The 18,230-nt window shown below is 46.5% G+C and overlaps 3 protein-coding genes across 3 annotated transcripts; 1 reads left to right on the forward strand and 2 right to left on the reverse strand.

Annotated features, from left to right (window-relative positions):
• Nucleotides 1-1,044: 1,044 nt before the first annotated feature.
• Nucleotides 1,045-4,020, forward strand: GL218_05371 (uncharacterized protein; the record flags this gene model as incomplete). Its single annotated transcript, XM_033582033.1, has 1 exon — nt 1,045-4,020. One exon carries the CDS (start codon nt 1,045-1,047, stop codon nt 4,018-4,020), a length of 2,976 nt encoding a protein of 991 aa, XP_033434938.1.
• Nucleotides 4,021-5,862: 1,842 nt separating this feature from the next.
• Nucleotides 5,863-6,399, reverse strand: GL218_05372 (uncharacterized protein; the record flags this gene model as incomplete). The annotated part of the gene is made up of 1 exon (XM_033582034.1): nt 5,863-6,399. One exon carries the CDS (start codon nt 6,397-6,399, stop codon nt 5,863-5,865), a length of 537 nt encoding a protein of 178 aa, XP_033434941.1.
• Nucleotides 6,400-13,494: 7,095 nt separating this feature from the next.
• Nucleotides 13,495-15,130, reverse strand: GL218_05373 (uncharacterized protein; the record flags this gene model as incomplete). Its single annotated transcript, XM_033582035.1, has 3 exons — nt 13,495-13,896; nt 14,195-14,236; nt 14,315-15,130. 3 exons carry the CDS (start codon nt 15,128-15,130, stop codon nt 13,495-13,497), a joined length of 1,260 nt encoding a protein of 419 aa, XP_033434940.1.
• Between the last annotated feature and the right edge of the window lie 3,100 nt (nt 15,131-18,230).

The raw sequence follows: 18,230 nt of genomic DNA on the forward strand, positions 1-18,230 counted from the left end.
AACTTATTGTGATAGATCTCAAATTTTTATATATGATTTTGGTGGTGGCTTCAGAGTAGGAACTCTTATGGGTACATTTCCGTTATTCTGGTATAGATGTATGTCTTAACAGGGATCTCTAAATGTTCCCATCCAATAAGCGTGTTTCCGCTTCACCTAACACGCGACGGTCGCGCCTGGCTCGGCGATTCTTATTCGCTCCTTTTTCTTTTTAGGAAACGCGTAAAGTGGGCATTGCAACTAGGAGGTGGGAACTACGGGTATAGCAAATGATATTATTGGAAAGTACTCAATACGTACCTAATCTATGGATCCCCAAACCTCCCTCCATTCCTCCAAGAAGCTGCCTGGGCTATTGGAAATTATCTGGTTTCTCCCACTTCACCCAAATATTTTTGTGTCGTCTACAACGGGGATTCTTCATACACCCTTGTCAGCTACGAACTGCGTCGAGTCATAACCTTTACATAGTACTTGTTTCACTGCATCTTACCTACATATCAAGTTGCATACATTGCTGGATCCTATTCTCCACAGCTATCACAACCCGCATTTACGCCTCGACTCCATTTGCGTAGTGCTATCACCTACATCCTCTCCCCCACCATCAACTTCGGGCCAATCCTATCTAGACGCCTCACTCTGAATTTCATAATCTCCCTTCCTCAAGCTCGTCTTTCGCATTGCTCTTCGGTGGTACGCGCGCCTTCGCTTGTTGCCTCTTGTACATAAATTACGACTTCTTCTCGATCCTCGCAGCCTGTTATCCCCCTTTCCTCCTTTTTCCTACGGTTAGTATTTACCCAAGGAGTCTGGATTGGTAACCCAACGATAGCTTCCCGAGCTCACACTAACATCAGGAGCAGTGCCATGTACTAGATATTTCGGATCGCGACCCAGCCGCGTCCGGTAGGGTCGCCTAGGCTTCCGACACCTCCCATTGCTATCGAGAATAAATACCGAACCACCCCCCTCATCAATTCCTCTATCGCTTCATCTTCTTTCTCCCCCTTCGATGCCCTGGAACGAGGAACGCTCAACCCAATGGCAGGATCCATCCCCGACCTCTCATTACCAAACAGCCCTTTCTTTAATATCTACAGCGATGCGCATATAATCGCCAATTCGCCAGCTCTTCCCGGTGGACCATGCAATTTCGTGGACTTAACTCGCGGTGCCCAGGGACCTAAGTGTGGATGCCGTCGTTTCTGGAGTCGCGGCGCTTTCTCACCCAGGACAAGCAGAGGGAGCTCAGTAGGGATTTCGCCAGTATATGCTCCTGGATACCCTAATGGAAATACCGGATCCGATGAATCTGCTTGGTGCATGTGTTCCCATCATGCTTGTTTTCATGATGATATTCGCGATAGCCAACCTCCTGTCACATCCACAGCTAATACTGACGTCGCGGACAACGGCCAGGAAAATGAGCGGCCTAGGACCAGTAGGGAGCCCCTCACACCAGTAGTACCGGATCTTTCTTTTAAGATGCCGGCGCCAGCGGATCCAAGTATAGATTTTTATACGTTCAATGATTTCCCTTTTTCAAATCTCGCGGAGCAGGAGAACGCGCCGCAGAATCAGGTCGCGGTGCCTCTACCACCACCCTCTATCCCGGATACGTTAAGTTGGACCAACCTAATTCAATCTGAGCCAGACGAAGGAAGCCAACTCCCCCCGATCCCAAGCCAGTGCCTGATCTCTTCGCAGCCGAGCTCTACGACATCGTCTGCTAGAGTGGGATATCTGCGGCCGTTTGCCGGGAAAGGACTGGGAACACTAAGTAGTGTCAGATCCAAGTTATGCGAGCCTCCTTTAGAACAGGAGGACGAAACCCACCTACAGGAGGAGAATACCAATGAGCCCAATATGGATCAATCCTTGGATGATGGACAAACGGTCGCAAATACCCCAAGCTCTTGTAGGCATGAAGATATAGCTGAGAGGCAGAGCTTATCTCCTCCTGGACCCGATCGACAGGCAATCAGGCAACTGTCCGACGCTGTTCAAGGACACGAACAGCGATTAGACCGGCTCGAGAATCCATCTGTTTCAGTTGTTGGTCATGATGGCTGTGATGAGAAGCACGATCAGAGTGACTTAAGAATAACTGAACTTGAGTCGCGCGTGGAAGAAGTTGAGAAGTTAATTAACGATGGCACGCAGGTTTCTGATCATCGCACCCGGCGCCTAAATGTTAATGAGTCCATGGCCAGTATAGCATCCGTTTCCACCGTCGGAAGCGAATACGTGGCGAGCCGTGCAGAGCTTTATAGTCAACTTCAGGCCCTGAAGTCCCAGTTAAGCCAACTACAAGGCTTATCGTCCTTCCCATCCTACACTCGCCCATGGGAAATTGAAGTTATCTTTTTGCCTTTTCCTTTGAAGAGTGTATGGATGGAATTCCACGACTACGCGAGCCAACGCCCTTCAGGCGGCAGTGTTGAACCTGATCAGTGGACGCAGCTGCCTAATAGTTCCTCCGTTTTGGAGTCTCAGTCTGCTGAATTTAACGATTGGGTCGGGCCCGAGCTTGAGTCAGAGTGGCTGCTAGCTCGGGCCTGTGCGCCAAACCGTGTTATCGAGCAACGACTCAAGAGTCGGGGTCTTGTTAAGAACGTGACTATTCGCGGCTCAGATGCTCGAAGCGTTCATCAAGCCATTTGTGATGCATTCGGAACTTTGTTCCGTACCTTCTCCCGTATGCAAGCAAATGTTCATCATGGTTCGACTCAACACTATCGCGTGACCAAGTTTCTTGGTCTTCAGTCGCCATGGGTACCTTTGCGCAAAATACATAAGGATTCAAGACTACGATTCCTATCGCCGCCCGAGATGGTCACACCGGTGATATGGGACGTTCCATTTCTCCGCTCAAGCGTAGTCATGAAGGCGACCGGCACCCAACGCCTTTTTATTACCCATCCTGAGGCGTACCTTCAGGATCAAGATGCGTACGATAACGGGTGGAATTGGCAGCGGCTGCGAGAATTAAGCCGCGTTTACGCAAATTCTCAAAGTACCTGTCAGGAAGTTCCCGAGGCAGATGCAATGGAAGATTGTTGGGCGTGGAATGACAATTTCGACGAGCATCCTGCAAGCACCAATACATCCCAGTCTATTAGTCTCCGACAGACAGCACAGCGCAATTGGCATAGGATGTCTATGTCGCCGGCCCCGGGTCTTCTCACGGAAACTGGCCGACCGTCCCCTTCTCTTGGGACTAATCGCTCGACTTCCCGCTTTAAATCTCCGGCAATGCTTAGAGAACGCAAAGGCTCCAGACCACCTCATGTTCGCACAAACTCTATGCCACCAACAGCACAAACTCTTGAATCACCTACCCAAGCGAAACGGCGAGTGACATCATATGTTCACCAATACGAGCGCCGCCCGTCACCGCAAGTCGTCCGGTTGATTCCTGCAACGGGACATATCGCAGCCCTCGCAAAACGTCGAAGTACTCGATCACCATCAGTCCGACCGCGGAACACGCCGCGTTGGAGTACGGCATCGCCCAGCCCGATACCCGAAGTTTTTATTGCTCGTAATTCGACACCATTCTATGCTACGCCGCATAGCAACGCTCCCGGCTTCGAAGGACGGGCTGGTCGTAGCGTAGTTATTGTCGACGACGGTGGTGATACGGGAGAGAGCGGTAGCGGAACCGAACACCACGATGGCGAAGAATGTATGGACGAGGACGATGACGACTCAGCCGATGATAGCCCTATGGTCGACTTTTCACACCCAAAAGAGTCCGAGGAGTCTTGGCAAGATGGGCAATTGCATGGTGGACCAGAAGACGAGGTATGGCCAGGCATAGAAGACGCAGAAAACCACGATCCCGAGCTTGGAATTGATATCCATGTTGATAATGACGCTATGAGCGATGACAATATGAGTCAAATTTCTAGCGTCCCAAGCGAGTATCCTAGCAACCAGCCGGCATTGATGGACGCCGAAGAGGGTTTCCGGGTTTATGAAGATGGTAACCCAGCTGGGAAGCGAAGCCTTTGATTTATGCCCAATTTTTAGATTGTTGCTGCATTTAGATTCCATACTTCTCGGTTACGGCGTATCGTGCATGATACACAATGCGAGGGATTTATGTTAACGACGATGGCGGCATTGGAGCATGGCGTTTGGAGTAGATATAACATATTGGGCTATATACTATTGCTACTTAGCGGATCCTTCGGCGGATGTTGTCTTGTTTATAGGGCGAGCGATATATTGTCATCTGGCCCTCGAGCCTTGGGTATCTTTCCCCTCTCAAAGATGTCTACTTTTGAATATGTTGTTAGTTTCCTGGGCGCTCTCGTGCTGGGCTGTGTTAGGATAAGAGATGGGGGATAGGGTGAAAGGAGGCGTTGGGTAGGTAGTAATGGTAAAAATCATCTCTTTGTTCGTGAATTTAGCTGTCTAAATTCTCTCTTGCTCCCTCAACCATGCGCGAACAAAAGCAAAATGATTGTGCTATACCTTAGGATATTATATCAAACGCAAGTAAAATTTACAAGTCAAGATACGTGCCTCGTTACCGTATGTGATTTCTTTCTGCTTTACACGATAATACTTTTTATCTTTATTTTATATCTTTATATCTTTAGGGACCTAGTTTTGATTTTATGCGAACCTTGCTCGTGGGAACGTATATGTTAATGATTAGTTATAAGAAAACAAAATATCTTTAGGTTACCTTAGGTACCTACTCAACAGGTACTTAGCTAACCAATCTAGTAACTATTTTATCTTAAATTCTTCTGGGGGAAATCCAAAGCGTTTAGCCATATATGATGATACCTTGAAGTAGGAAAATGTCATACTGCCAACACGCACCCATAATTCTTCGTCTATTTCCTTCCTGAGAATTAGTAGAAACTCATAAGAATACCTAGTCTCCTCGTCTAAGTCATAATTTCCCAGCACGACACAACGCCACCGACCCTTTTTCTTTTCAGCTCCCTCGCTAGCTCGGCTTCAGAATCTACTCCCTCTGATAAGAACACCTGATCTACATAATAATTATGTATTTTCCATTTTCTCCGTCTCCGGGATTCTTGGAAGTCGATCTTGTCGGGAGATATCGCCCAAGTTTTGATACATAAAATTGGATAGTGAAACATGTCCCCTAGATCGCCTGATTCCGCTACGGCGCTTACTGTGGATCTATTACCATGTCGGTCCTGTAGACAGAAGTTATGCTCTGGTATTGCGGATTTCACAGATCTCTCATTATAGTGTGCGTGACCTCTCCATTCCACCTGGCCAGCCCACCCAGCCCACGTCCAAGACGGAGGCACGGAAGTAGGAGTCATGTGGCTAGGGAACATGGATTTTCGTCTGGGCTTCACTGAGTCCTCCCAACAGTTCTGTACGTGATTCCAAAAGAGTCCTGTAGCGAAGGTGTCGCACGCCGCTATTAAATTGTACCAATGGTTAGTATCATACTCTTTAAAATTCTAGGGGATGCCCCAGACGTGCTTAAAGCATGCATCGGTCCTCCGCAGGTGGTTTAGGACACCAGCCAGAGCGAGGAGGGAGTCACTATCGTGCCGCAACTCACGCGCCGTGAAATCTCGTAATATAGTAGAACGGTACTCAAAAAATACATTGTGGGTTTCATTAAATGTACACCATATTTGTGGTATGTTTGTTGAGCATAAGGGGTCGTCTTTACCACATTCCGAATAACCTCGTAGTATGACTTTGATCCGCACTCAAAGCACATCTGGTCGTCAAAGAAGACGAGCCGGCGCCGAGCTAAAAAGGCTTCTTGATAGGTCCATCCCCTCGTGTACCATTTTGATTTCTTGATGAGTTCCCCCGGCTCCCGGAACCAAGACACCCTCACGCCTCTTATTTCTGCCATGGCGTAACCATGCGTGAACGGCTGCTGACTCCCGGGAGCCCGTAGTTCTCATCCTCGCCGGCTGCCGCGATGATAGTCAGCTCCGAGTTCGCGTAGACCGCGTCCATGTGCATGATCTGTCTATGTTTTACTTCTGATTGGTGTTGAGCAATGCAGAACTTGTCGACCCATAGATACTGGAAACCGAGACGTTTCGTCACGATGATTGCGTCTGTGACCACCAGAGGAAGCGTATCAGGCAGAAGAAGCGAATTGCCGTCTTCACCATGATGGAGACAATATGCTGTGTCTTCGTTATTTGGCTCGCCCCATACATAACTCAGGGCTACGTATTCGGTCTGTTCTTTCACGGCAACAACAGTGCGCTTATGACAGTCGATAAGGTATAGGTCGTGAAAAGGCTGCGTCGAGGGACAACATCCCGTTTCGTTAAGATGCCTGCACTGCGAGATCCAGTCCAGAGCCAGTTGAGAATCAAACCTATCCGAGGGAATCCTTATTATAGGGTTTCTCTGGGGTGACATAAGCTCGATAACAGCATAACCTCTCTTACATTATCCCAAAATTGGTTATATGCCAAAGCCCCAGTAATATTTGGACGGCACTTGAATAGAATTAAGAGATGGTTCCTCGTTTCAAAAGAAGACAGCCAAAAATCCAGTACAAGAATCCATTTAACTGCCCTGATATCATAACCCCCATCGTTGGTTGCAAAGGTTCCAATCTCCTTGAAATCAGAGGGTATATAGCGTGACAGGATGGTACATATGACACAGTCCGTGGATTTAGGTTGGTTCTCTGGTTCTTTTCGAGAAATAAAATATTCTTTCATAGAAAGTCCATTGAAGGGTACTACTTTGCTTTTGAAAAACGGCGTAAAGTCTAACTGAAGACATCCATCGCAAAGTTGCTGTTTAGGGGCCATTTGGGTTCGTGGCACCTCGATATTGTCGTTACGCAGTTGGAATGTTCAACGCATATAAGGATGAATACTTTCATCATGCCTGTATTAGAACTATTTAGTTACCTGTCAATAACATATTCTACGACGTGTAGTAAACGAGTAACGAGATGCTTCGTACGAACCATTACACCCAGATAGAGCATAAATAGGTACTTAAGAATATATTCAACAAGAAAGGACATAGCTGAGGGAACAAACCAAAGCGAAAGTTACACGTAGATGACATAGCGATGAGGGTGAATATATTTTCTACCTACCCGACCCGCACCACGACTGCCGAACTTGCGATATTTACATAGACTCCGCTGCAGCTACTGACCTCGCCGTCGGCCTATCACGACACAGGTTTACATTTATTTCCTGCCATTCGAATCCATAGGATTTTATGATAGGTCACCACGTGCCCCGACTCCTCCTTGATAAGAAAGGGTGAGAAAAAGCAATATGTGCTGTACTGTAAAGTATCTCTCGAATTCTCTCGAATTCTCACGCTGAACCATATCCCGCCAATAAGTGAAACAGTCACCCTCCCCCGCCCGTCCGCCAAATCACATTCCCTAGGTACATTAGTTCCACAACCAGGCAAACAATATAACGGCTCGCTGTCACCATAAAGATACCGTATCATATTGCAGTAAGCCTAACCTGTAACGAACGATGGACTTAGGAGCGGCTGACCGACATCGTGTTCGGCCTCGGGCAGTAGCGAAAACGATTCGCGTGACGCTGTGTTCCCTATGATGTAGGTGAATATGGGATTATGTAGTATGAGTTTGCTTTATGCATCCATAGATAGATGCCGTTATGCTTGCTCTTTACTCCTGGGGCGCTCGTAAAGCATAGGGAGCTTTAGTTGCGCCCCCCTTTTCCCCCTCTTGCCTATTGGATTGTGTGAAGGCTGTGGGTGGAGCTTAAAGCTACATCTTTTTAGTGCGCGCCACAATGACTCAGCTTATTATTGCATAACTACACCTAACCTTACTAGGATTCTTTTCTCAAGTATAATCTCGTACCTCTTAGACATTGCCTCGAATATTCGAAGGAAACAACTAAATCACATCCAATTTAATCTATAACCGATCATAGACACATCTCAAATGCTAGGTATAGTATCACAGCATATCGTGATCGATGGACCCGTCTCCGATTTATAAGTTTTGCCTACTGAGCGATATGCAGCGAGCCTTACTTTTGCATAACCCGGCATTCCGTACTGCGGTATGCACCGTAGGAATAGAGAATAGCTGCCTAGTTCAAAGACTACAGTAAGATTTTCATTCGTTGATTAAATATGAAGACTACTCAAGCCAACTTAGACGTACTAGGAACATTCGAGTCCAATCGATCTAGAAAACCTAACAGCATTATGGATCCTTTTGCCGCAGTAGGCCTCCTCTTCAATGTGTTAGACCTTATTGATCGTACAACCAAGTGCGTAAGAAAGGTCAAAGAAGCCTATGATTCAAAGATAGGACTACCAAGAGAGCAGGAAGATCTACTTGGCTACAACGAGGAAATGATCAATCTCCTTGGCAAGATCCAGAAAGACTCTCAGAAATTGGAAGAATTAAAGGACACTTCGAGATATTATGACAAGAATATCCAGGTCATAATCACCAGATGCCAAGATATCTCATCGGATATCAAGTCTTTATTAAATCGAGATAGATCAGAAAAGGCACACTCAATAAGAGGCGCATTTAAAGTAGCAACAAGATTAAAATTCAACGGGAAAAATCTTCGACACCTTCAACTTAGCTTGGAAAAGGGTCAACAGACGCTCCATCTGGCTTTGATTTCATCTATGAAGTACTCTGCTCCGATGTCTTCTTTACATATACTAAGAATCCTACTTATTATACTTCATAATGAATATGAACTAATATGTAATATAGGAATCAAATTCGCCAAGTCTTACATATGATCAAATGTACTACTGTATACAACGACATCGAACAACAATTGGAAGATATTCAATCTAAGATGAGCTCGACAAATAACAACCTGCGTGACCAGTTCCAGCAGGTCTTTAGTCTCAGCCGTCGTGCGCAAGAGATACAAAAAATCGAGACGGTCTTCAAGGGACTTGGCGAATACTATAACGGTACACAACTAAATCCAAGATATGATGAAGTACATGACAATCTCGCCAACACATTTGAGTGGATCTTTCATGAGCCGAAAAGACTCTTTGAGGTAGAACCAGACCTGGAGATATCGTTCGCCGACTGGCTTCGTGATGGAGATGGAATTTTCCATATCCTTGGGAAGCCTGGTGCCGGAAAGTCAACACTGATGAAATTCATATGGAAGCATAAATTGAAGGAAATGCTTAGCAAATGGGCCGGTACTTCGCAACTCCTTTGCATGAAATACTTCTTTTGGTCTAGTTCCCACCAGGATGGTTTAATGGGGCTCAGGTGCTCGCTTCTGAGGTCTGCACTGGAGCAAGCCCCAGAGCTTATGGAACTACTAATCCCCGGTCGTAGTAGTCTAGATCCAAAGGCTTGCGTACGTCTAAGCTACGAGGAAATATCCAAAGCAGCTGACTTATTGATAAGTAGCCCTATAATCCTAGAGAATTATAGGATATTCCTACTTATTGATGGCCTTGACGAATTCGATGAGGAAAAATACGCCGAGGATCACCGTGACTTAGTGCGCCTCATCCAAAACTGGACATTTCTATCAGGAGGGAGAGTAAAAATTTGTGTTTCCAGTAGGGAATACGAGGCTTTCATAGCCATTTCACTTCACCAGAGAATTCGACTACACAGACTTACCAGGCAAGATATGCAAGAGTATGTTGCAGAGCGCTTGGAAACACATCCGGAATTTACGAGTTTACAGGAAGCTTTTACACGAGTACAACAACATATCTGTAATGACTCATCAAATCACCAATGTATGATTGAATGTCTGGTAAACCATATTGTGGACATAGCCGAAGGTATCTTTCTCTGGACTCGGCTTGCGATGTTGGAAGTGCGAAATTTTCTAAGTGGCGACTATGATCCATACAGAGTATGGAAATACGTTGATACCCGCCCGAAACCATTGCTTGACTACTTGAAGCACATGCTCAATTCGATTTCCACTTCATACCAAAAAGAAGCATACATAATATTTGCTATCAGCAGAGTGTATGCTTCTATGACACCTCTGGAGTATGTTACAGTCCTAGGAGCATCTTACTTCTCGGAGAAGCTAGGCCAGGTTACTAAGGGAACAAGTTCTCTACGACCTTACTCAATCGACTCTGAAATACAGAAAGATGACTGGCATATGTTTACAGAAGAACAGGTTAATGCTCGTTTTAATGGTTTACTCGAAGTATCGAAAGTACCCCTCTCAGGAGGCGCAGAACATTTACCGATTCTTGCTTTTACCCATCGTTCTATCATCGAAATCCTGCAAACCGACATCGACGAGAAACTACTCGAGTGTGGCGTAACCAAAGTAGGACTAGTGAAATGGGCCTGCCAGCTCGTGCTTGGGGAGATTATCTTCTTCCAAAACTACAGAGGCTCGATATACTCTCATTCTAACTCCTATCATCCCGTACGCAGATTGCAGTGCCTTGCTTACTTTATAGGCATCCTGAATATCACCGAAATGTCTTTGATTGATCGATATATGGATCAGGTCGAAGATGCCTGTTTGATGCTCGAGTTTGGATCTCCCTCTCCACCGCTGATGGCACTTGGTTCAACATTTTATATATATAACACGCTGCATTGGGGGATTCCTAATTATTGTTCTCTTTTAATGGAGTCTTCTTCTTCTGGGATGATTTCACTAAGACATTGGATACTAAGAAGGATGAACAATTTACCGAAACGAGGATATATGGTATCTGATATATTGGGGTATTGCATGCTTACACGTAACCCAAAAGTAAAACCCGACGGTATCACGCTCATGGTAAAACTCTTCCAAGCTGGATTTTTCGGCAGCGATATACGCGATATAGAAGGCAGGGTACAGATTTCGAAGCAGGGATGCCATACTACTGTGCCATGGGTTCGTTGGGTGGAATCTTTACTTCTGGAACAAGCAGGACTGAAAGAAAAATGGACGATTACAGAACAGTGGCTTGAATATGGAGCCAATCCTCGAATACAACTACGCCAGTACGACCTCTCTATTCTCTACAGTTAAGCATGTTCTAATTGTTCTAGTATTTATAAGAGGCCCTTCAAAGCGCCAATGAACGACGCGCTAGGCGTCCCTAAAAGACACGAGATAGCCGTAAAGATTAATGGCCAAAGGATCTCGCATTATACAGAGAAATCAATGATATTCCGGGCTAACAATCGCCCAAAAACTGAATTTACGGGGTCTCTTGGGTTACGCGATTTTGTTGTACGCTCCGACGCCTATAACAAACAGCGCTTACTAGAACTCATAGACCGCAATACCGCCCTACTCGAAGCGGACGAGGTAGCGGAGGCAACATACGCCATGACTATTCTCGGGAGGCTTCCGTGGCTAGGTACGTTAAAAGCGGTCGATAGCACATATCTACGAAGGGTCGTTACTACCTGGAATATCAACCTCCTAGGACTATGCAACATAGTCTTCTGGTTTCCAAACTACCTCACCAGTGGGTTTCCCTCCATACGTCACTGACATGCGAGAGGACATATGCTTACAAGATATAGAAACCCTAGTTTCTGTAGCAATAATGCTCTTGATATTCTATTTTATCATCCTATGGAGCGTTGGACATCACTCGAATCGTCCAGAGGCAACATTGATAGATCATGGCACTGCGCACGACATACTCTGATGACCACAAGAGGGGAGCTAGGTCAGGGTATAATTGAGAAGATATATAGAAAGATAGTGGGGTTTAGGGGGAGTAAACTGGGAAATAATATGATGAAATATGTGATTTGCTTATTGGAAACTGCTGGCTTGGCTTGTTTGGCGCTCTATGAACGATTGATTTACATGTTATTACTCCTTACTAGTTATATAGTACCAGTTATTAGTCAAGTTAATCACATCGAAGTAGCTGTATGAGCTGTATATCACTTGTTACATCAAAATACTTACAAAACCTAGGACTCGAACGTACAATGTACGGTTACTTCTCAAGGGTTGCATAACCTTGTAGTATTTCCTGAACGTCGAGTTCTTGTAGTCGCTCTCAAAGGTTGTGGACTGGCAAGTGTAGCTAGAGGAGTGCTCTAATTAAAAACTTTTACTTATACATTAGTTAACCATCTGAGACGGGCAACCATGCCACACTTAGAAGAACAGGCAAGTATACTATAGAGCTTGTACGTATGTACACAATACTATTACCGGATAGTGACAAAGGAATATCACACCCGTTCATTAATCATTGCAAACTCAAACCTGGAAAGCCAACCGTTTAGTAGTACATACATGCAAAACCAGAAAATGCCACATAGTATTTAATCCATTGCTGGATATCTGCCAGTCTCATGCTTTGCCTTGCCTCGCCTCGAGGGGCTAGTAGTTTATTATACATTGGCAATATGCGTGGTTCTTTTCCTTCTCAGCTGCCATACACACCCTCCTCGTTCTCCTAACCCCCTAACCCCTTTTCCCTTTCCGTCCGCTTCAAAGTTTTTTTTTACCTCCTACCTACCCATCCACCCCTAGTACATAGTGCAAATGCAAACGCAAGAAAACGCCGGCAGTAAAACAGTAGAGAGCGAATGAGGTAAGGTAAGGGGTCGTCGTGAATCATGTTTCGCGAGAAACTCGGTGCAGGCGGTGCCGCCTGTCGTGGGTCTAGGTCGTATCGTCATGCTATGTATGCGTGCGTGCGCGCGTGCGCGAGAAAAGGAAAGGAAAGAAAAGAAAAGGAAAGCCGTAGTTATTCCTTTTAGCTAGGGTGTAGATGGAAGAAGACGGGATTGAGAGGAAATGAACGCCTGTATGGATAGGACCGTAAATACGTACTCGAACTAGGGGTACATTGATATAAAAGGAGGTGATATGTATAGGACAGGGGTAAGTAAATAGAAGACCAAGGGATCAGTGTCGATGTAGACAACAAACACTACCCCAATATCTTCCCATAGTTTTCCAAATCAACATCCCACGGTATTCTCATCCAAGCCGTACTCCATCGTCGGGCCAACATACTTTAAATCAGACGCGCTCCGCCAGAGCCTCCGACCGACGTCTTAGCCTCTTCTCCATCCTTGCCGTTAACACTCTCCTCTAGCGCCTCGAGAGAGGAGTACGGGTTCATAGTCGCAGTACTGCCGTTATTGCCCCCGGCTCCTCCCGTCTTCGATGCAGTACCAGCATCTGGATCGGCTGTAAAATGCCGCTGGGGTCGTAGACGAGGTCCGACCGGGGTGCGATGGACCGAAGGGGGGAGTAAGACACTATTTATAAAATGCGAGATATTAGTTAAACCGGGTTTTACTTCGTTCAAGTAGACTTAGACTTGCTGAGTCCAACATACCATATGGATTCTAAAACCTCCTCCTCTCATATCCCTTGCCACACCCACGACCCGTTCCCAACGCCTTATGCTCCGTAGGAGCGCCATCAGCGCTGCGGCGCCAACTCGGGAGACCCGGCGCCATTCCTGCAACATCAGCAGCAGAATGTCCGCCATTACCGCATCCGCCAGTGCGGCCCGCAAATCTCTCGCCGCCGCTGCTCAGTCTAGCCGAGTCCTCGGGACCGTCTCTCTGCCGTGTAGGTCGGCCTGGTGCTTCTTCCACCAGGCAGGGAAGCCGTGGAACAGACCGAGCTGGTGCTGGGTGACCTTGTCGAAGGGCATCTCGTGCTTGTACTTGCAGCCCTGCTGGGTGAAGGCACACACGCCCTCGTGCACCCACTTGTCGCAGTAGATCTTGGGGCGTCGCTGCGGCTGCTGCTGCTGCGGGTGGTTATGGCCGTTGTTGTGGCTGGAGTGCTGGTGAGTATGTTGGGCATGTTGCGGGAGAGATGAACCCGTGGCGCCGGCTGCGGATCCGGGACCTAGGCCTGTGACTCCCGTTACCATGGACAGGCTTGTTGGCGTTGGGGGCGTCGAGGCTACGATGGTGTCGATTCGTGACTGCGGAGGCAAAGACTGTTAGCGTTGAGATTATGAATATGAATGTCTAGGCAGTGGATAGGTAGACATTGTCAGACAATGTGAAAGGGAAGGATAGGATCATCGGGATTCTTATCATATCCGATGTCTAAGACACGGGATCCCGTTTGCACTGGCCTAATATCGAGCCCTAACCAGGTTATATGATTATGGCGGGGTAGTGATATCTGTTGAAGGAGTAGGGTATATTAGGGGAGAGTATAGATACCATATTGGCGCTGCTCCGAAGCAGAGAGTTCAAGCAAACACTCGGGCTTACCTGGATGCTATCCGAAGTCGAAGATGGGGTATTCGTTGGACTCTATAAATAGTTAGTACATCTTTTACACAGAATAAAGAGTATATTTCAATTAGTCTATTATCAAGTTAGATAGCTTACTCTGAGGATAACCGGGTTAGTGTTGCTAGATCGTCCATTTGAAGGCAGACCTCGTGGTAGCGGCAACACCAGCATTCCGGAGTAGTTCTGCTGTAGGGGTGGAATATCCTTCAAAGGAGGTAGCATATCAGCAGGGATCAGACGCGTATACTGGCCGTTGCCTCGGTCATAGCAATAAGCATAGCTAGAATCTAGCTGGAAGTCGTTAACGTTGCTAGAAACCGAGTAAGGCATCATGCTAGAAAGTAGTTGCTGCTGCAACTGGTCTGGACGAGAGTTTGGGTATAACGAATGTCGACCACCAGAACCTTGTTGTGTATGATAACCAATAGTAGGGTCGAAAGAGGGGAATTCGCCGGTACGTGCTGATAGTGCCGCCTCATCTGCCATCTGCGATCTCCAGTTAGACGAAGCAAGACTTCTGGGTGCCATACTCAAAGACTGCACGGTGGATCTTAGTGTTTGAGGCTGAAAATGTTGCTGTTGGGGCTGTTGAGGCTGTTGAGGCTGTTGGAGCTGTTGGATTTGGTTTGTATTGCTGCGGTCCGTGACTAGCTTATTTCTACGATCGTTGACGGACTGGAAAGGGTTTCGATCCATCTTAAGCTGAGAGTCAAGAGGGTTGGGTGTGTGCTCTATATTGGTGTTCAAACCAAGATCTAAGAGCTGCGACGCGAGTTCAGAAGTCGTAGCATCAGTAGAATCGGGAGACGTGTTTCGAGTGGAAGTGCGAGAAGCGCCTGAAGAGTAAGACAAGTCGGATGGGGAGTTGGCTATTGGGCCAGAGGCGGTGGGGAGAGGAGAAGACGTTCCCATGTTGAAAAGTAGAAGACGAATATCAAAGAAATCAGAGCAAACGGGTGAGAAAATGGGTACGCGCTCTGGGTATTTATACAGTCTTGTAAAACTGAATCAACAACACCAGGCACGTCTTGACAAAACACGACCCTAGACGGCTTTAGATGTTTAAATAGGGTTGTGTTAATATTTCTCAATGAAATATCAAAAAAGAAAAAAAAAAGGGGAGAATGTAGGCAGGTTTTGATAAGCATGAAAAGTCTTTAAAAGAATGCATGGAAACCTAGAAGACCTAAGAATACTTATTTTCCGTTGGGCAAGCTGGAGCAAGCTGACACATGTACATACACATACACACACACTCTCTCTCTTACACACATTCAATAAGAAGACCCTTACGCACACAACTCTCCTACACGCATATCTCTTATTATTATTGGCGTTTGCTGAGAAACCTCAAATAAGGTTGAATGCATTGCATCTACGGTTACCTGCAGTTCTTGTCTTGTGTTTCCCACGTGACAAACGGTCTGTATAACTGTTGGACAACCCGAAATCAACTCCAAAATGTCTTGATCACAAATCAGTCATGTCCATTTATTTCCTTTCTGCTTCATTTGCACTATAAATCGGCTATATGTATCTGACTACCTAGGTAATACGCCATAGCGTAGTCAACACGGACCTGATTTCTCCTATCTACAAACAAGCATGTAGTAGAAATTATGCCTATCAAGGCAACTAGCTATAAGCCAATCCATGAATCACGCCTATTTATCCCTTGATAGTCGTCGTAAGTGGTTGGTAAGGTGTGCCTTGTATATCTGAACCTGAGGGTTATCTCTACTAGTCCTTAGAGCATCGATGGCGAGCCGCAACGAGATCTCCGAGTTGAAGTCTATACAAGGTTTGTTAACGTGGTGTTTATTCTTACAAACCATGCAAGTGCCATTGTTGTCCGTAGGACAGACTGGTAGAGCACTGAGAGAATTATTGAGATATTCTTTGCGAGGTGCAGTTTCAACCACCTGATTTGAGTTTAATATCTTGGAGGCTGATATAGCAGGAGCAGGAGGAATAGTCGAAGATGAACGAGAATTGCTAGGATAACTGCCTGCAAAGGAAGGGTTTAATACCTTGGAGGCTGATATAACAGGAGTAGGAATAGGTGGAATAGTCGAAGATGAATGAGAATTGCTGGGGTAATTGCCAGCAAAGAAAGGTTGCTCGCGGTGAGGGATCGAAGCTATGAAGTTAGGAGTCAGACTTTGAAGAGGGGGAGGTTGTGACTGGAGGGGATTCTGCAGAGGTAGCACTCGAGTTTGTGGCATTGGTTGACTGATTTTGGCTGGTAGCTTCTGTCCCCGACTTTGACTGGGTTTTGCTGATACTGACTGATAGGCTGACTGGGGTACTGGCTGAGGCACTTGGGGTACTGGTCGAGATACTGGTTGAGATACTCCCCGAGTCTGGCTGATGCTCTGACGAGCTTTTCGTGGCGACTCGAGGGCTTCGGTCGCTAGTTGCTTTGCCATGTTTAGGCCCTGGCTGTGATCTGTTATTGTTAGGAGTGTTAACTATCTTGGCTTTTTGGGCTCGTGACTTTTGTGTTTATGAAGTTGGGTGTTTACCTTTAGCCCCTTTGTTCTTTGCTGCAACTGCTAATTCTTCTTCCTCTTCCCTGTATGCTTCATCGTCATCGTCTTCTACGCCGTTATCAATGTAAAGTTCGTCTTCCCCATCGATGTCGGAGCCGCCACTGTCTGGTTCTGGGCGCTGTTTTTCTGTTAGGGACTTCTCATCAGAATCATCTACGCCTTCAATGTAACGTACTCGAGTGCCGTTGTAGTCCACACCCTAAAAAACTGTTAGTCCTTGGTAAATAAAATCACGTACAAGTGGTATCTTACTTGGGTACCACGTCGCCTAGCACCACGGCCATAGACCTCCTGTTTTGCGGCAAGTTCGCGCTTATGCTCTTCCTCGCGTGCCTTGAGAATATTTTCCCAGACGCTCGCATCCGTCTTCGGCGGGTTGTTATCGGGCTGATCTATGTTATTCGTGAGTGCGCCCGATTCATTGGCCCAGACACGCGCGGTCGAAAACTGGTTGTCAGCTGTCTGATTATCCGCACTTATACTCTCGAGTCGGCTCCTGTCTAGCAACTTATCAATGGCTACCGAGTCATACGTAATCTTCACTTTGTCCCTGTCACTAAACAGAGCCTCTGCACCGCGTTTCAAGACCGATTCTAGGTCATCACTATTGTCGTTATCGGCATCTAAGCTTTCGATGAGAGCATGGTCGAGGGCCATCTTCTTCCTTCCTGTCTGCAGGATGTTCTCTTCGACACTGTCTTTGGTCGTAAGCTGGAAGCAGAGAACTTTTTCTTTCTGGCCAATTCTGTGGGCCCGGGATATGGCCTGTATATCCTGATGTGGGTTCCAATCTGGGTCATATATGATAACTGTGTCTGCCGTGGCGAGATTTATACCAACGCCGCCGGCACGAGTTGACAACAGCATCGCAAACAATGGCGAGTTAGGAGCATTGAAGGCGTCGATCTGTTTCTGCTTCTTGAGAGCGCTTAGCCCCCCATCGATTCGCCCAAACGGAAGACCTAGTATATTGAGAAAGTCTTCAATGATATCCAAGCAACCTATGAATTGGCTGAATATTAGTACGCGGTGGCCCCCTGCCTTGAGCTTCGGGAGCATCATCTCTAATAGTATGAGCTTTGGCGAAGCCTCAATTAGGTTTCGTTGCATTTGCTCTTCGCTAACATTCTTATCTTCAACATTGGCATTGAAGCAGAATGGGTGACATAGACATTGCCGAAGATCCATCATGATGTTACTCAAGTTTGTGCGATCGCTTGCTTTCATCTTTCCTTTAGAGATGATTGCTTTGATTAGCTCCGGGTTTCGAGCTATGATAGATTTGGATAACTTTTCCTGTAGCACCGTCATGGTAACAGGAACAATGACCTGTGCCATTGGCGGCAAGAACTTGAGGACCTGAACCTTAGTACGTCGTAAGAAATAGGGACGGATGAGGTCGTGGAGCTCTGGTAGATTTTCCTTTGTTAGCTCTTCATATTGAGCGTCAAGAGCCTCGG

The sequence above is a fragment of the Daldinia childiae genome (genome assembly GCF_008694065.1).
Source record: "Daldinia childiae strain JS-1345 chromosome Unknown Scaffold5, whole genome shotgun sequence".
NCBI lineage: Eukaryota > Fungi > Ascomycota > Sordariomycetes > Xylariales > Hypoxylaceae > Daldinia > Daldinia childiae.